This window comes from Pongo abelii, chromosome 1 (assembly GCF_028885655.2).
Source record: "Pongo abelii isolate AG06213 chromosome 1, NHGRI_mPonAbe1-v2.0_pri, whole genome shotgun sequence".
NCBI classification, from domain to species: Eukaryota; Metazoa; Chordata; class Mammalia; order Primates; family Hominidae; genus Pongo; species Pongo abelii.
In genome coordinates this window covers 14,852,143-14,872,173 of record NC_071985.2, presented here as the reverse complement: position 1 = coordinate 14,872,173, position 20,031 = coordinate 14,852,143, and the positions used below count along the sequence as shown (strand labels likewise).

At 41.1% G+C, this 20,031-nt stretch overlaps 1 protein-coding gene and 1 long non-coding RNA gene across 9 annotated transcripts in view; one reads left to right on the top strand and one right to left on the bottom strand.

Moving 5' to 3' along the window:
* The window catches only part of TARBP1 (TAR (HIV-1) RNA binding protein 1), a 93,957-nt gene that overhangs the window by 18,177 nt on the left and 55,749 nt on the right, over positions 1-20,031 (bottom strand). For all 8 annotated transcript variants that reach the window (XR_010140180.1, XR_008527787.1, XR_008527788.1 and 5 more), the window contains 5 exons: positions 19,383-19,503; positions 14,419-14,529; positions 12,144-12,293; positions 4,550-4,636; positions 6-202 (listed from right to left, as the gene is read on the bottom strand). Coding sequence is in view for 5 of the 8 variants with exons in the window: in XM_054561258.2 (XP_054417233.1) it covers positions 6-202; positions 4,550-4,636; positions 12,144-12,293; positions 14,419-14,529; positions 19,383-19,503 (666 nt within the window). In the remaining 3 variants the exon portion in view is untranslated. The remainder of the gene's footprint in view (positions 1-5; positions 203-4,549; positions 4,637-12,143; positions 12,294-14,418; positions 14,530-19,382; positions 19,504-20,031) is intronic.
* LOC129060910 (uncharacterized) lies at positions 13,813-19,388 on the top strand. The gene is made up of 3 exons (XR_008527796.1): positions 13,813-13,891; positions 17,241-17,371; positions 19,115-19,388. It is a non-coding gene; the product is annotated as an uncharacterized LOC129060910 (long non-coding RNA).

Sequence of the window (20,031 nt, the reverse complement as noted above, 5' to 3'; positions counted from 1 at the left end):
CTTACCCTGCTCCGTGCATGCTTTCCACTTGATGGAGGCTGGATTCAATCACAGGAGTCAGGGCATCAAATTCTTCAACACTTAACACTTTACACACAGTCCAGAGTTTCTTAAGAGCAACTAAAGCATACAGTCGAACACTAAAATTGTGATTGAAACACCACTGCAGCACAACAATAAGGGCTTGCTTCAGAATTAGTTTCTGAAAAGAAAGGCAAAAAATTCCTCAAAACACAGACACGGACCATTTTACTCTCACTTGTATGACACAAAAAAAGTACACGAATGATACAACTGCTCCTAGTAAAACTTTTTCCACTGGCTTTGCTACCAGGGCCTCTCATTCTTCCCTCCTGGACAAATGCGGTGCACTGGCATTTGCAATTTACTCAAGGAAAAACACATTCTCTCAGCTCTAGTTTTCATTAATGCTGCGGTACATTTCCCCCCACCCCCCCATACTCTAGTACTTGAGTTAACTTGAAAAAAGTACGTTTTATGCTAGCCATTATGCAACCACAGTGTTTTTCAAATGGAGCCTCCATCACTTATTATCTTAATTTGTGCTGAAAAAGTCAGAAATAGTCTTCAAGAGTCCCACTTCCGATGGCTTGAAAATGCTCCTAGAGCAAGATACCACACAAAGTGCTGTCCTCCTTGCTACTGATTTCTGAGCTACTCCGTCTTCCCTAATGGTGATCCTGGACCCACACAGTACTGAGTAGTGGCAGGAAAATTAAGAAGTGAGGGGGAAAATAATAAAACTGTTTAAATTTCCTTGTAGTCTTTTCCTGTGAACTTTAGTCTTCACAGCCCGGAGATTTCAAGCAATCCCTTGCTTTCTAAAATCACATGGTTCAATGGACACTGAAGGTCAAAGGAAGTGACATATACTACTGAAGGAACCAGATGGACCCAAACTTTTAACGAAATATCAGAAGCTATTTTGATGCTCCCACCAAATGCACTTCTCCCCTAAGGCTCGCGTGGAAATGCTTACCGGCTGCACCTGGCAGCCCAGTTTCTACTGACCAATTCAAAACAACCATATTCACACAACAGTTTACCAAAGGCATCAGCATGGCTGATCAAACACTTCAGTTACCCAAAGTTTCTCTGAGAAGGATAAAAACAGATATAAACAATCCTCTTTCTCTCATTCCTTTACTCAACATGTCATCAACATTTATCAAAGGTCAGTGACTGTACTGTCAACATTACAAGGTGTGATGTTATGATATACACTGGTTTTTGTCCACAATTCCTGTCTTATAACTCCCATAGCCCTTGTTATAGTCTTTTGTTGTAACGATCCCATTTGGAAGGAAGTCACTTGTGCAGCCCACACTGAAGGAGTGAGAAGTCACGCTCCCCCTCCCTCAGGGCAGAGCTTCTATAAAAATTACATTTTTTTTACAAGAGATTTGTCTTGTCCATCCCTTTTTTTTTTTTTTTAAACGGAGTCTTGCTCTGTCGCCCAGGCCGGAGTGCAGTAGCGCGATCTCGGCTCATTGCAATTTCTGCCTCCCGGGTTCAAGCGATTCTCCTGCCTCGCCTCCCAAGTAGCTGGGATTATAGGCATGAGCCACCATGCCTGGCTAATTTTTGTATTTTTAGTAGAGACAGGGTTTCACCATGTTGGCCAGGCTGGTCTCGAACTCCTGACCTCACGTGATCCGCCTGCCTTGGCCTCCCAAAGTGCGGGATTGCAGGCATGAGCCACCGTGCCTGGACTCATTTATTGATTCAATCATTTATTTATATTGGTGTGGGCTCAAGGATACTTATTTTATTCTTTGGGTTGTGATCCAATACTACTTTATTTTGTTGCTCACACTGTTTCGGCTTTAGCCACTGGGAACACCTTCCCTCTGCATGCCCATCTCACATCACTGTGTGTATGTATAAAGCTCTGCCTTGCTTTCTGACTCTACAAGATGCTCCAGGCTCATCTTGTATACTTTCTGCCCTAGTTTTAGAATCAGCTATTTCTCCAGCGATCCCTGGTTCGTTTTATTGGAGAATGGTGTTAGCAACCAAGATCTTGGAGCTAGGTATACATTACTCGTAAATGAAAAAAACCCACTATAATTCTCAATAGAGAAAACAGTGCTTCCTATGGAGCCCACACTCAAAAATGTTGGTGCTGCCAGCGATCGCTCGGCTGGGGCTTTCAGGACGTAAATGATGCTTTCATACATATCAGTGTAAAAAGCTCTGCTCATGAATTCTCATGTCTGCTCATTTTATACAATGAGCAAGCTGACAGTACAATACACAACTATGAGCATAATTAAGAAAGGTTTTTTTTTTCCTTTTATAGGAACACTCGGTGCTCTGATTCTGATATCGCCTTTGCAAAATTGTAACTGAGGTGGGGAAAGAAATCTGACCTAACCAACTCCATCTTGCTTCTAACCTGCAAGCTGTCCTTGTTCATTCCTGGGTGTAGGCTCAACGAACTTTGGGAGGAACTTAGTTTAGCTTATAGTTTAAAACAAAGATGATAACAGCCCTTTCCCAAGACAAACCCCCTTCTTGTCTGGGGACTAGATTTCCTTTGTAGGACTAACAAATTAGCCTCAAGATTAGAAATTATGGTTTAGAAGTCATGTAGCTGGAAGCTACAAGATTCTGACCCTCCCTAAACTGCTCCTATGTCAGTGCTTGAGATATTTTGCAGACCTGCACTCGATGGATCAGCTAGCACCACCCACATCGATTAACTGGCTCATCTGATCTCGTGGCCCCCACCCTGGAACTGACTGAGCACAAAAGGACACCTCAATTCCCTATGATTTCATCTCCGACCCAACCAATCAACACCCTTGACTCACTGGCCTTCCCCCTCCCACCAAATTATCCTTAAAAACTCTGATCCCCGAATGCTCAGGGAGATCTATTTGAGTAATAATGACTCCAGTCTCCTGCACAAGCAGCTCTGTGTACTCTTTCTCTATTGCAATTCCTGTCTTAATAAATCAGCTCTGTGCAGGCGGCAGCAAAGGTGAACCTATTGGGCGGTTACAACCTCTGTTGTGTGTGACAATTGTTTTGAATCTCTAATTGCTCAGTACAGATCCCATATGCAGGTTAAGTAAGACGCTCTGAAGAAAATGGAAAGTCTTAAGTGACTGCTTCCAAGAAATCAACCCTATATTTATCTAGGTAACAATGGACTTTACGTATCAGAAATGAAGAGACTGACGAAGTAAATCAGTTTGGCCTTTTCTTAGGTATGTCAAGTCAGTTTTTTTTTTTCCTAAGGTGTTGAAATGGAAATTATTCCATTCTACTAATTAGCGTTCCTTTTTGGATGTTTCGAAAATAAAAAATAAATCTAAAATATGTAATAAACAGCAAGTACAAAAAGGGCTTGACGGAAAAATAACATGTTATTTTTACCAGATCTAACATGAACATCTTCTAAGGTAAATTCATTTTCAGAATTTGTCTAAACTATTCTTAGGCTATTCATCTACCCTGCAACAGGACAACGTCTGCTCTGTTTTAGCTTTCTCAATAGATTGTAAGCAAATCTCTTTCCTGCACATATTTAAAACAGAAAGACAACATTTGATCTTATCTGATGTCAGAGCCTTCTTGATCTTAGGGAAGATGTGAATGAGTTTTCCTGGAACTGTAACACACTGCCATCTGGCTGATACACACTGGAAGACACCATCAATTTAAAAGTGTTACCATGATTTTAGAGGTTAAAATGCAGTGTGGAGAAAGGCCTGTCTTAGAATGGATGAAATAGGTTAGTAAAAATCATATCACTGTTTAAAAACTAGAACACTGAAAAATTCTAGGAAAGCTTATTTTCCCTTATATTTTTATGGCACTTTCAACACTTAATAACACTATTTCAATTAAGTTTTCTCCTAGAGTTTATAGTATATCAGTACATTCTTTTCTGTGGATGCAATAATATAGAATCTTATTCCAAATCTTACTGGCAGGTTCTCCTAAATTCTTCAACAGTTGCCACAGTGATTAACCAAAATTAGTTATGATTTCTGCTTATCTGTGTGAGAACTTACTGAGGAAATTGTTCTAAACCTGAGAAACATGAAGTAACTGTACTGCACACTCCAAATGATGATAGTCATTTTATATCACCTTCAATTACCCAACAGCTTTTAATAGTCTGGCCCTAAGTTTCTTTGCACGAGCATTTGTTAAATAACTACCATTCAGTCAAAGAAGGTAAGGGAAGTCCTGTTTAAAGAATCCTAAGTAATCCTAATCCTAAGAATTATAAATAATTATTAATTTTATACAAGTATCAACAAAAACTTACTCAGTAATTTGTCTATAAATTTGGTATGTACTCAAGCACACCTCAGTGCGTTTGCATGTAAATGGGTAATTCCCATTTACTGGGTATTTGTGTCTAATACATGTGCACATTAGCAGGGCAGTGGAAAGGAAAGGGAAAAATTGCAAAAATCACAGGAATGCTCTACATATAAAAAATTGGTACAAATACACACAATTCTTTTCTATAGTCAAGTTTAAATTCTTACAAACAACTTAAACTCACCTTTTCTGGAATATTTTGAGTAATAATGTCCAAATGTGATAAAACTGCTAAAAATGTACAAATGCTTGTTTTAAGATTTTCTTCACCCTGAAAAAATAATCAGACAAACAAATATTCATTCAAAGCTTACTGTGAGCCATGCATGTGTAAGTGCCAGGCTGGACTCTATGAGGGCCCAGGATGGGAGGCGGCCTCTTCCCTGGAACAGCCCAGGGTCTGGGTGGGAAGGGGGCTCCGGCAGCAGGCACAGGACTGAAAGCAAAGGAAATAATTTCCTAGAGCCAAATGCTAGTGCACACAAAAATCAGGAGGTCACATGAAGTACCGAATAACTCAACTCTAAGTACAGCGGGGCACAGTGGCTCACGCCTATAATCCCAACACTTTGGGAGGCTGAGGTGGGTGGATCATTTGAGGCCAGTGGTTTGAGATCAGCTTGGCCAACATGGTGAAACTGTCTCTACCAAAAAATACAAAAATTCGCTGGGCGTGGTAGCACGCACCTGTAGTCCCAGCTACTGCGGAGGCTGAGGTGGAATAATTGCCTGAACCCAGGAGGCAGAGGTTGCAGTTAGCTGAGATCGTGCCACTGCACTTCAGCATGGGCAACAGAGTAAGACCCTGTCTCAGAAATAAAATAAAATAAAATAAAGTACAGTGTGCCCTCTGTATGCACGAGTTCTGCATCTATGAGTTCAACCAACCGTGGATGAAAAATATTTAAAGAAATAAAAAATTTAAAAAACACAACGCAATTAAAAAGTAATGAAAATAAAATTTAAAACTGTATAACAGAGATTTACATAGCATGTACATTGTACTAGACATTATAAGTAATCTAAGATTATTAAAGTATATGGGAGGATACACATCAGTTACGTGCAACTATTATGCCATTTTAAATAAAGGACCTGAGCATCCTCAGGTTTTGGCATCTGTGGGGGGCCTGGAACCAATCCCCCATGGATACCAAGGGTTGATTATACGTGGCAGAGCCAAGGGCATGCTCACTTCAGGAGAGGCGAGGCCTTCAGGATGGGAAGGACTGGCCTGGAGAAGGAGCAGGAAGGTTAGAGAAGAGATAAGTGAATAAGAACAAAGACACAGAGGCAAACTTAAGAGAAAGGCAGCAAGAGGAGACAAAGCCAGTTTGGCAGGGAGTGATGGAGATAAGGCTCAAAAGTTAAATGGAATCATATTGTAGAGGCTTTACAAAGCTATAGCGGAAAACCTATAGAAGACTTAATCAGCTATCTTAGGGAAAATTTTTTAAAAAGACTGTTCAACTGGAATCTGGAAACCTCTGATTCCAGTTGAAAAAGACTGTTCAACTGGAATCTGAAACTATTATTATTCTATAATCATAGTGGTTTTGGAATAATACATTATTTTAGTGATAATAAACTGATAAATGCCAGACAGATTGGAAAGAAAAGAGCATATAAGCAGGTAGACCAGTTTGGAAACCAATCCAAGAGGCAAATCAGATGATTATTTAATTCCTTTATTTAATTAACAGTTACTGAATGTCTTTTACATGACAGTTACTATAGAAACAAGTTCCTGTAACTTAAAAATCTACTGCAGAAGATAAAAATCAAATCAGATTAAAATTCTAACTGTAAGCAGTACTATTTATGTGCTATGAAAACCTAAAATAAGGGGATCTAAATACTCGGGGAGGTAACTTCCTTTAAGAATGACAATATGGGCCCGGGCGCTGTGGCTCATGCGTGTAATCCCAGCACTTTGGGAGGCCGAGGCAGGTAGATCACAATGTCAGGAGTTCGATACCAGCCTGGCCAGTATGGTAAAACCATGTCTCTACTAAAAATACAAAAATTAGCTGGGCATGGCGGTGGGTGCCTGTAATCCCAGTTACCTGGGAGGCTGAGGCAGGAGAATCACTTGAACCCAGGAGATGGAGGTTGCAGTGAGCCGAGATCACACCACTGCACTCCAGCCTGGGTGACAGAGACAGACTCCGTCTCAAAAAAAAAAAAAAAAAAAAAGACAATATGGGCCAGGTGCAGTGGCTCATGACCAGCCCAGGCAACATAACAAGACCTCATCTCTATAAAAATTAAAAAAAAAAAATTGGCCAGGCGTGGTGGCAGGTGCTTGTAGTCCCAGCTACCTAGGGGGCTGAGGCGGGAGGATCATTTGAGCCCAGTTGTTCAAGGCTGCAGTGATCTATAATCGCCAGGTGACAGAGCAAGACTGTTTCAAAAACAAATAAAGAAGACACGTGAACTGAGATGTGAAGGGAGAGAGAGTTATCTAGATAAAGAGAAGAAAGAAGACCATTTTGTGTAAAGGGCACAACATGTGCAATAGCCTGAAACCAAAAGGACTGGTGATAAGCAGGAAAGACTGAAAAGGTCAGTGTGGTACTCAGTTATCTCGGGTGACCTCCGGTCAACCAACCCTCCCTACACATGCCCGATGTAGGCCCCTTCCACCCCAGCAGGGATGGTCATGTGATTTGCTTTGGCTGGTGAACATTAGCAAGCCTGATGCATCCAGAGGTTGGATGAGCACTTGCACGTCAGGACATGACCCGCCTGCGCCCCCTCGACCCCCAACCCGCTGGAATGCTCATTCTTGGAGAACTGAATATAAAGAGGTCCCGCTACCCTGCTGGAGACACGGAGTGGGAGCGATGCCCAGCCACCAGAGCTGCTCCTGCCATTGCAGCTGAGGTGACAAATATGTGAGCGAAGGAGCCATTTGGAAGTCCCAGCCCCAGCAGACACCACAAGGAGCAAACTGCCCAGCCAGGCCCAGACAACACACACATCATGAAAAAAAAGCAGTGGCTCACGCCTGTAATCCCAGCACTTTGGGAGGCCGAGGCAACATGGTGAAACCCCATCTATACTAAAAATACAAAAATTATTTAGCCGGGTGTGGTGGCATGCACCTGTAATCCCGGCTACTCAGGAGGCTGAAGCAGGAGAATCGCTTGAACCCGGGAGGCAGAGGTTGCAGTGAGCCAAGATTGTGCCATTGCACTCTAGCTTGGGTGACAAGAACGAAACTCCGTTTCAAAAACAAAACAAAACAAAACACATTGTTTACACCATTAAGCTTTGGAGAGTTCTAGCAACGGAAAACAGACAATCAGTGTGCCTGGTGTAGTGAATTGAGAATGGACCACACAGAGAGACTAGAGAGCAAAGAGGCCTAAGATCACGCAAGCCTTACGGGACACTCCAAGGAGCATAGTCTTCATCCTGAGACGACGTAAGACACTGTCTTCAGCAGGTGGGGTCACCTGTTGAAATTCTCACCATGGAAACCCTGCCTGGGCTTCAGGGTGGAGAGCAGATGGAAACAGAGCCAAGAGTGGATGTAGGCAGCCCAGTGAGGGAACCACTGCAAGGATGACAGTAGCATCAACTGAGATACAATGGCAGAGACAGATGAGAGAGAACTCAGAAATATTCAGGCAGAAAGATCAGGACCTGGTCACAAATCAGATACAGAGCATGGAAAGTGTCAAGGTTTCTGGTTTGTGCAACTGTATAGATAGTGGTGGTATTCACTACAGTAGGAAGAAGATCAAGTTTGAGGCAAAAAATAAGGCACTCAGTATTACACATCTACGTTTTAGGTGATTTAGTCTAAGGGAAAATCATCTACAAGGAAAACGTCTACAGCAAGGGTCAGAAAACTTGTTCTGTAAAGGGCCAAGCAATACATAAAAACATGGCTTTGCGGGCCACACAGTCTCTGTTGCAACTGTTCAACTCTGCCATGTTAGCACAAACACAGCCACAGACAATATGAAAATGCATGGGCATGGCTGTGTTCCAATATAACTCTGCCAGGCCAAATTTGGCTGTAGCCTGCCAACCCCTGATCTAGAGTCAGGGGAAGATGTGTGGCATACAAATACTAATGAGTAAGTCATTCACATCAGGTAATATGTGAATCCACAACACAGATAAGACTGACTACAAAAATAAGAAAATAATAATAAAAAAAAAACCTAGCCCTAGAGAAGCACCACCGTTTAAGAGGTGGGCAGGGAAGGAAAAGCCTGGAAAGGACACAGAAAAGAGGGCAGGAGGAACCAGAAAAGTGTGTGTCACTAGAACCAAGAATAAGAAAATGGTCAGCAGCATGCATGTGGCTGACAGAAGAAGACGAAGGCTGACCACCGACTCGTCAGTCAGTCACTCTTGACTCCTGCAACAGTGTCTTCTGAGAAGTGACTGAACTGGAAGCTGGTCTACCATGGATTCAAGAGTGGGTTGGGAAGGATGTGAAAAAATAAGGCTGGGCGCGGTGGCTCATGCCTGTAATCCCAGCACTTTGGGAGGCCGAAGCAGGCAGATCACCTGAGGTCAGGAGTTCAAGACCAGCCTGGCCAACATGGTAAAACCCCATCTCTACTAAAAATACAAAAATTAGCTGGGCATGGTGGTGCACACCTGTAGTCCCAGCTACTCAGGAGGCTGAGGCAAGAGAATTGCTTAAAGCCGGGAGGCAGAGGTTGCAGTGAGCTGAGATCGCACCACTGCACTCCAGCCTGGGCGACAGAGCGAGACTCCATCTCAAAAAAATAAATAAAATTAGTAAATTTAAAAAAAACTAAACCTCTGGAACACAGGCACCTCTTTCAGGAAGTCTGACGATGAAATAGTAGAGAGCAAGGGTGATTATAGGAGAGGGACGAGAAAACATCCGGTGTAAATATCCACAGAAAATGGATGCAACTCGAGCCTGCTGAAAAGCCAATGGGACCATTTGGCTAAGGAGAGACTGAGGATAGAAGACAGGCTGATAGCTACAAATGTCTGAGAAGACAGGAGGGAAGAGGGCCAAAGACCCAGTGGAAGAACTACTCTGGCACTGGAGAAGATTCTACTCCTTTATGGTAAAAGGAAGAAATCTCAGATGGATACTGACATAGGCAGATTTGTCTGATTGCTCTAGAGAAGATATACGTATTCCTAAGTGGCAACTGTTATTTTCCCTAAAAAATAAAGGTTAAGGTAATTTGCTTTGAATAAAGGAGGAAAAGGGTGTAGTGGACAACTGCCCTTTTCTTTGATATCTATCCTGAATCCCCTTCCAAGTTTAGGGAATTCTTCCATCTTATGAGTGTTGGGGGACACTGAAAAATGCCAGGTATTCATCTTCCCAGCCTCCTTGCCACTAACAAGAAGGCACCTGACCTGGTTCCAAAGACCCCAGTTATGATTTCTAAATTGAGAACTTAAAACTTAAGAGGAGCAGAGCTCACAGAAAACCCTCCTCCACTGCAGGCAGCAGAGACAGCAGGTATACAGCTGGCTACAGCAAAGCCCTGCTGAAGGCACTGTGTGTCCAGTGGGGTAATGTCCCCAGTGAACCAGCTCTCTCTGGCCTGCCTGTGGCTGCACTTCTGGAAGCCACTGAGCCTCCCCTGTTCCTGCCAATTTTCCAGGTCTGATTCTGTAGCCTTCCCGGCGTTCTGTAAGCTACCTACTACTCCCTTCTTCCCCACTAGCTTTTTTGAATCCCGTTTTGATTCCATCAGCAAAACCTTCCTTTGCCTACATCAAAAACTCTGACTAATGTCCACAGGTAAAATCAGATTTGAAGAGAATATACAAGGTCTAATGACAAGTGAGAGGCTGAGCTAAGCAAATAAAAGTAACAACTGGCACTACTGTGGACGGGAGCACCAGGAAGTTTTGGGGGTACACCAGAACCAACCTGCCCTTTGTGAGAATTCCTGGGGCAGCACTAACCCATTTGAGAGTTGACATGAACAAACTACGTTAATAAAGCTATGGATCTAAAAAGCAATTCAAGGAAAATAACAGAATCTGTTTCTTCATTATAGGAACATGAAGATGAGCCAGAGGAGCCTGGGAAGAGGTGAAAATTTTGAGATGGAGTCTCACTTTGATGCCATCTGTAGTGCAAGTGGCGCGATCTCGGCTCATTGCAACCTCTGCCTCCCTGGGTTCAAGCTATTCTCCTGCCTCAGCCTCCCAAGTACCTGGGACCACATGTTGGTCAGGCTGGTCTCAAACTCCTGACCTCAAGTAATTCTCCCACCTCAGTCTCTAAGTGTTGGGATTACAGGCATGAGCCACCACGCCTGGCCAAAGCATTGTCATTTCTTAGTGGTGTGACGACTGACTTAATCGTTGTTTTCTTCATAAGGGTAAAAACTCCAACCTATCTTTGAGGATTATGGTGAGGCTGCTGTTTCTGCTGCTTATGGTGACACCCAGGTTTTAAGCTAGGAGACTGGGAGAATGAAAGACATCAGAAAGGGGAGCCAATTTCAGGGCCAGATGCTATTACCAGTTTAGTTTAACACAGGGTGAAGTTTGAAGTGATTATGGAAAGGCCCTGCGGGTGGCTGGAGAAGCAGGGACTGGCCGAGATGGGCTTTACTATGCTAAGGAAGTGCAGAAACAGAAGCAGACAGGCTAACCAGCGACTCTTCAGATAAAACCAAGCATAAGGGTTGGGAGAGAGAAGCAAGCACGTGAAGGAAATAGAGAAGTTATCAGCACAACAGGAAGGGAATTATGAAGTTGACCGCAGTGTGAGGATCAGCTGTGGAGAAAGCTACCATCAACGGGAAGGCGTGAAATTAAAGTGGGGAGCATGGAGTAAAAGAGAAAGTCTGTCTGCAGCTCAGATGAAATCCTTGATGTATCACTGTTGAAAATAGAGTGGACCGTAGTGATTTGAGGAAGGCAAAGATCACACATTGAAGTTTAACTGTAAAGAAAGGAAGACACTGGATGATAGCTGGGTGGAGGAAAAGTCAACAGAACAAGCGTGAAGAATTCGGTGAGGTCCCTAAGGAGACACAAACAGGTCACAGGGGATAGATGTGAAAAAAAAAGAATAAGGATATCTTTCCTGAAATAGGAAGAAATGGAGAAAGAGATATTTTGAGGAAGTCACCTCCATTTTCACATCAAGTAGAAGACAAGATCATCTATTATGAAAGGGAAAGGTGAATTTGGGAACCAAAAGAAAGAATTCAAGATTTAGAACTGATTCTTGGAAACAATTTGCTCTTTGTCAGGAAGCCAGCAATGATAAACTCTTATCACTAATTTTAGTATCAATTCCTTAAAAATGATTTTCAATATACGAGAAAAGCTGGAAAGCGATTAGGGGAGTGTGTGAGGGTACAGACGAAACAAGAAAGGAAATGAATTGATATTACTTCTATTCTTTCTACATTATGTTTCAAATCTCCCAAAACCTTTTTTTAATTTTAAGGAATGCAATAAATCCCTCATCGTTCATGTTCCTAAGATCACACAAAGACATTGCTTGGTAAATAAGAATATAGAATGCACCTATTTCCCTTACTTCTTAATGACAAACGCCTTTTCCATCTTTATTTTGTTGAACAGAACAGCTCTCAAAAACTATGAAATATTCAAAATGAATGCCAGGGATTTCTGTCTTCTGAATTAATTCAGATCTTGCAAAACATAACTTATGATGTCAATACATTAAGGCAACTGAGAGTCAAAAACAACTATTTAAGTGAAACAAATCTCCCAGCATTGTCAAAATCATGTCTTAGCTTAAAAATATATAAAAAATATTCTTTACTTACATAAGAAAAACAATCCCAGAACTTTGGAAGAAACTGAGGGAATTTATGAAGAATCAATATAATAATCCATTCTATAAAATATTTTATGGATGCTTGATTGTTGGTGAAACCAGCCTGGAAAATCCTGTCAATAATTCCATTCAAGAAATTCTGAGAAAAAAAGTTCACAATTAAACAGTTACAGTTATTCATTTTAATTTAAAAATAGTCTCCATTTAAAATAAAATAGCTTAAAGTTTTTATCGTAAGTAATTTACTGGATCTACAGCTCTCCAAGCAAGGACTCTAAAAACTACTGATTAAAATATAATGATGAAGTACCTTCATTCAGTACTTTATAATTTACCTGGACATCAGTTCTATCTATAAGGAAGGTTATTCATCACCTGTATTTTTACAGGGAAAGGAAAAGACTCAGAAAAGCTGAATAACCTTCCCAAAGTCACATACCTAGTAAGTGGAAGAATTCAGGTTCAAATCAAGATCTGCCAAGATGCCAGGGCTTAAACCTTGTAACAAGGGATGGTACAGAGACTGAAGTCAGCAGGCGGGAAACAGCATCCCAGAGGGGCAGGTCTCGGGCCACTGAGCCCTCTGTTCAGGCTCGTCGTCCTCCTGCCCTCATGGTCTGTGTTGCCCCACAACTACCACACTGTTCTCTGGCTAAGACCTTGAGCTCCAAATTCATCTTTCCCTCTTCAAAACTGTATTTCTATCGGGGGACGGAACCTATCTAAGTAGCAGGTGAAAAACAATATCTACTTATATAAGCATATAAAAGTAATATGTATTATGTACATTTCTTTATTTTAAAGAAGAAAAATCTACCTTACAAGAATTTCTACTTAGTAGAAAAAGAGCAGAAGGGCTCATTTTAAGCCCTGAGATAGTGTCATGAAGTGGAGCATACATTTTGTAGTTAGGCTTCATTTTGAATTCCGCCTCTATCATTTGCCACTAGCTGTGCAACCTCTCAGGCAGGACACCTAACCTCTCTCAACTGCAGTGCTCTTAGTGCAAAATGAGAATATGTATGGCCTACCTTGGAAGACTATTATGAGGGTTAAACAAAACCATAAGATATAACAGTTTACAACTCTGAGCTCCATAACAGACTGCTAGCTTTCCTTTTCCTTGCAGGTGTGCCTGCTCAGACATTTCCCCACCCTCTCCAACATTACCCTTCTCTCTAGGAGACCCTCTCCATTCTAAGAAAAAAATGCTTTCAGTAATCTAGTTGAGCATGTCTAAAATGTTTCCTTTTTAAATGCATCCTTATGTTTAATGACATACTTTAAATCAAATAATACTAAAAGACCTATGATGAAAAATAGCAACCTCCCCCACCCCAACATCCATCAAAACTACTCCCCAGAAGCAATTCTTTAAGCTATTTCCTCTTAAATTATTCCAAATAGTTTTATTTTAATATACTTATAAACTTACACTGTTACTGAAATATTTCTCTCTCACAGATATAAGACTTCATAAGATTGTAAAGAAAGAGGCTAGTATATATATTTTTTAATTCTCTCACATTTAAAAGAAGGTAGGCAGGACAGTAGGAAATTTTAATGTCTGAAGGATGTTTTTTGCATTGAAAAATGTTTTTAAAAATTGCATGAGTTATATACCATCACTTTCTCATAATGATGATCTATTTTCTCAACAGGAATATTAAGCAAAGATGGTTAGAAAAATCAGATGGTCCATTCAACTGTTTCTTGCCTCCTCAGGGAAGAGAAAAGGTAACTTTGGATGAAGATACTTTGTTGTAAGATACTTGGTCTTTCCTTAAGCTGGTTTATATGGTCACACTATTCATGAAGTCAAGGGCAAGGAAATCCACCATGTGAAACAATATTCCCATCCTAAATGATACAATTTGCCTGGTTTCTACAGTACAGATAATCCAAAACAGTGTAACACTCCAAAATAAAGTAGCTACAGAAAATTGGGAGTTAAGTATTTGCATTTTCTAATCAAATGGCAAATCAGACTTTAAACAGTTAAAATGTCACATTAAAATACTGAAGGGAAAAAATATTAAATGGGGTCATGTAAACCCACTTCTAACTTATTTCTACAATACCTACTTGCCTTGGTATTCTCTTTGTTAATAAAAACTTTTGAATGACTTCAATTTTAAGAACTGCAGAATAAATTTTAAACATTATCTTTTTCAATTTTAAAACAGTATATGATAGTTTCTGCAAAATAGTTCAGTCATGAAATCGTATGCTTCAAAGGTACAAATATAATAAAAATATGATACCTGATCAAGTCTAGGGAAAAGTACCAGCAGAGTCTGCCACACTCGGTTTTTCACTCTGTGTTGTAGAGAATTCACATAGTAGCGTTTTTTGGACTTGGACACTAATTCATCCTGGAAAGGAGAAGGGAGGGAGTCGATATTAAATTATCTATTGAATTTGTGATTAATGAAAAAATCAATGACAACTTGAAATGTAAGAGGCTTAAATTAGGCACAAGGGCTTTTTGTTCCCCCAAAAAGCAGTTAGGAGGACGAGAAAAAGAATGGCACCTTAAAATATTTCAAACATTGACATTTTGGGCTGAGTGATTAAGAAAAATAAAAAATTTTTTAAACAAAACACTTCAAACACTGAACTTAGTTGCTTTTAACTAATATGTTTTTTGTTTGTTTGTTTGTTTGTTTGAGATGGAGTCTCACTCTGTTGCCCAGGCTGGAGTGCAGTGGCGTGATCTCAGCTCACTGCAACCTCCACCTCCCGAGTTCCAGCAATTCTCCTGCCTCAGCCTCCCGAGTAGCTGGGATTACAGGCGCATGCCAACACACCCAGCTAACTTCTGTATTTTTAGTAGAGATGGGGTTTCACCATGTTGGCCAGGCTGGCCTCGAGCTCCTGACCTCAGGTGTTCCACCCGCCTCAGCCTCCCAAAGTGCTAGGATTATAGGCATGAGCCATGGCGCCTGGCTAAGTGTTTTTAAAATTAGAAGGGGGCCAAAAAACTGGGAGCTATGGGTTCCAGGGGCGAAAAGAGATTGAGATACAGGACATACATGGCCACATATTACCATGTACCTCACAGGCACTTCTCACCTTGTGCCCCCGTGTCATATTCACATTTGGAATACTGGTATCTACAGTCTGATGCAAACACCACTAAGACAGAAGCCACCCCAGTACATGGACAGTGCAAGGCATCTCTATGCATGACGTGTCTCTAGACACAAAAAAATGGCGGCACTGAGCCTTTCCTAGTAACAGAGAGCTCTCCCTGGCTTTTCATGGCTTGTGCCGCCTAAATTCAGTCAGCTGCAAGGTTTGCTTTTATCACCGTAACTATTAGTGCTTTGGCCATAAAGCAAGATGGCACTGAAGAGTATGTCAACATTCTCAAATGTCTTAAAGGTGAAGTCATTCACCACCTCCAAAACCATTTTCACATAATGCAGATGATCCTCATCTACTTCACAACTTCTCTGACCTTTCTTCTTCCATAATCTAGTTCTCTGCATTTTAGTGTACATAAAGTTTCATGACGATAGCTAAATTAATACAGATTTTAATGACTCCCAATGATGTTTAAAATCTCATAATCTCCATATAATTTCTCTTAAGAAATTTTCTTCTGATATAGGTGTGTTTAGGTTTCACATACTGCTCAACCTCAATGCAGCTAAAAATGGAATCAGTAGGGTGGATCATTCATGCATTCAGGAGAAGCATCTTCATGTCAAGAAAGCTGCCCTTAGGACCTCACCAAGTCACCACCCTCAACTGGAAGTTGAGAATTCTAAAATTCCCTTTCAGCTCAGAATCTTCTTCTGTCTTTCTACTTGTTCCACTCAGTGTGCTCCTTTACTCAGAATATCTTTTCTCTACTAGTCTGTTTAACTCATGGCCAGGTACTACTGAAGAAAGTAAAAATCACCAGCCACAAATGACTTCATTAAAAATATGTATTCCACACAATGGAGTACTATTCAGCCATAAAAAAGAATGAGATCCTGTCATCTGCAACAACATGGATGGAACTGGAGGTCATTATGTTCAGTGAAATAAGCAAGGCACAAAAAGACAAACTTTGCATGTTTTCACTTACTTGTGGGAGCTAAAAAATAAAACGATTGAACTCATGGAGACAGAAAACAGAATGATGGTTGCCACAGAGGCTGGGAGGGGTAGTGGTGGTAGGGGGAGGGTGTGGGGATGGCTAATGAGTATAAAAATATATTTAGAATGAATAAGATCTAGTATTTGATAGTACAACAGGGTGGCTACAGTCTACAGTAAGTTATTGTACATTTTAAAATAACTAACAGTATAACTGGATTGTTTGTAACATAAAGGATAAATGCTTGAGGTGACAGATATCTCATTTACCTGATGTAATTATTACACATTGTATGCCTATATCAAAATATCTCATATACCCCATAAATATATACACCTACTATAGACTCACAAAAATTAAACATTTAAAAATATGTATTCCAGCTGTATCTGGGCCTTCATTATTGCTAGACCAACAGTTCTTAAACTGTATCAGCTCCAGAATCACAAGGGCTCATTAAAACAGAGTGCTGGGCACCACCCCCAGAGCTTCTGATTCAGTAGACTGGGGACAGGGCCTAGGAATATGCATTTCTAACAAGTTCCCAGGGATGCTGATGTTGCTGATCCAGAGACCACACTTTAAGAATTACTGCTCTAGACAAGCATTTTGCTTTCTCAAGTCCGTTTTCCAAAGCAGCTGCACCATTCTGTATTCCCATTAGTGATGCATGAGGGTTCCAATTTTGCTACATCCTCACCAATGCTCATTATTTTTAGTTTGTTTTCTTGATAGCCATCCCAGTGGGTACAAGTGGCTAGCATTTTGCCTATGTGATTATTGCTGGCCTCTCCCTGTCATTTTTCCCTCTCTACATACAAACATGCTCTAATTATCTCCCATCTTTAAAAAGCCCCTTCTTTAACTCCAGGTTCGACTCTCCAGGAACGACCCCTCTTATTCCCCCTTTTCTAGGGCAAACTCCTAAGAGACTCTATACTCACTGTCTCCACTCGCTAAACTCCCATTTTCTTCTGAACTGTTTCTACTTAGATTCTCATCCCACCACGAAACGCCTTTGTCGAGGTGACCGAGACAGCTGAATCTAATGGCCGGCCTGCAACCTCCTTGTCCTCCACAGCACCTCCTTTCCTCGCTTGGTCTCCGGACAGCATCCTCTCCAGGTGTCCTCCTTAATTCATCCAGAGCTCAGCCCAAATGTCACCTGATTAGACCCTCCTGACCCCTCTCTCTTTTTTCTGAAATTTTTTTTTTTTTTTTTTTAGAGACATGGTCTCACTCACTGTGTTGCCCAGGCTGGTTTCAAACTACTGACCTCAAGCAATCCTCCTGCCTTGGCCTCCCAAAGTGCAAGGATTACAGGCGTGAGCCACCATGTCTAGCCCTGACCCCTTATCTAAATAGCGAAATATATATTATAACATGTATTTTTGTTCTGATAGAATACCCATCTCCAGCTCCCATCACTTTAAACTCTACTCATCTTCTAGAAAATCAATAACATACTATTTCCTCTGGGCCATCTTCCTTGACTCCAACACTACAGAGAGGGAATTGTTGCATAAAAAATATTTCCAAGGTTTTATATAATAAAGCTGACCTGCTACCTTCAGAAAATAAGAGTATGATGAATACTGCTGTTTTAGCAGATGGACTTCCATGAGTTCTGTAGTCATCCATACATCCACACCAAGGTCAGAAAGCAGACCAGGCACTCCGCTGACCTCGGCTTTAAATGACAGGTAACTGTATCTGTCATTTAAACATTACATGGGGAACAGAGCACCATGCTCAACTCTACCCCTTCCTATCTAACTTGTCCCCAGATTTATTAAACCTGTTCTTCAGACACTAGAGTGTTCATTTAGAAATGATTTAGCAGGCTCAAAAACAACCTAACTGGATTGTTTTTATCTGAATAAATAAGGAATTTTCATCAATCTTAGACAAACATCACACACCCAGATCTAGAAATAACAATATATTACAATGGAAGCAAATCCTGGGGTAATCTTTCATGGGCTCTCAAATCACAGCAATCAATTCCTAACATTTGATGCCATTTTCTCAGTTTTTACTTTTTCATTCCATTTCTTACAGAAAGTAATATACGAATATAGCACTCTAAACATAACTGGGGCCAAGCACAGTAGCTCACACCTCTAATCCCAGCACTTTGGGAGGCCAAGGCAAGAGGACCACCTGAGGCCAGGAGTTCGAGACCATCCTGGCCAACATGGCGAAACCCTGTCTCTACTAAAAATACAAAAATTAGGCCAGGCGCAGTGGCTCATGCCTGTAATCCCAGCACTTTGGGAGGCCAAGGAGGGTGGATCATCTGAGGTCGGGAGTTCGAGACCAGCCTGACCAACATGGAGAAACCCTGTCTCTACTAAAAATACAAAATTAGCCGGGCATGGTGGCGCATGTCTGTAATCCCAGCTACTCGGGAGGCTGAGACAGGAGAATCGCTTGAATCCAGGAGGCAGAGGTTGCAATGAGCCAAGATCGCGCCTTTGCACTCCAGCCTGGGCAACAAGAGCAAAACTCCATCTCAAAAAAAAAAAAAAAAAAAAATTCACTGGGCATAGTGGTGGGTGCCTATAATCCCAGCTACTTGGGTGGCTGAGGCAGGAGAATCACTTGAACCGGGGAGGCGGAGGTTGCAGTGAGCCGAGATCCGAGATCATGCCATTGCACTCCAGCGTGGGCGACAGAGCAAGACTGTCTCAAAAAAAGAAAAACAAACGAACAAACAAAAAACATAACCAGGTTTGACTGGCACTGGAAAATACAGAGTGAAGTACAGATGGTACAGGAAAAACATTACCATTATTGTTCTCTAAAACCAAACTTGAGTTGGACAATTACTAACCAAGATTTTTTTTCTTTTTTTCTTTTTGTAGAGACAAGGTCTCACTATGTTGCCCCAGCTGGTCGCAAACTCCTGGCCTCAAACAATTCTGCTGCCTCAGCCTCCCAAAGTGCTAGGATTACAGGCGTGAGCCACAGTGTGACCAGCCCTAATCAAGACTGAATTAAAAATACAGAACATAAACTTTGTGTTTTCTCCTGACAAAAGATATTTAGAAGTACATATTCTAGCAACATAAAGAGCAAATGTTGACCTCTGACTGTTAAAAACAAAGATAATTTAAAGTAAAATACACTTACTTTATCTAATAGCTTGATTGCAAGATCCTCCATAAACAACTTGTGGGACATATTGGAGCCATCTAATAAACACAGGAATTTGATAGCACAAATTCTCACATAATGGTCTTCTCTCTTAGTACTAAAAAAATTAAATGATACATTATGTTAATACATTTTGAAAAGAGAAAAATAACATCAAATATTAGTTTCAAATATCATTACATGATCAAAACCTCTCAAAGTTTTCTAAAATTAAGTAGGTCCATACTTAATGACAATACTTTTTAATTTAGAATAGATAACAGAAGATAACAAATGAATATATTACAAGGAGGGTCTATACAGAAAGTATGAATGAGCACAAATTCATTCAGATTTCTGGAGAATCAATGCACACGCTGCTGAACCTAGTTCAATAATACCGTATCTGTGGACAAAACAGATCACAGCTCATGAGCCTGTCCCTGAAAGAGGACCACAGATACCTCCATTCACTCAGGGGCATGAATACACATCAAATACGTCAATGGCCTCTCTCTACCATGCACTATCGGTGCACATTCTCCAACTGAGGGGCAAACTCAGGAAGCACTGTGTGCTCTCAACACCCGGCATTTTCAGTAGCCAAATGTGGAAAGATAAATTAAGTGAAATCGCCAGTATGTTC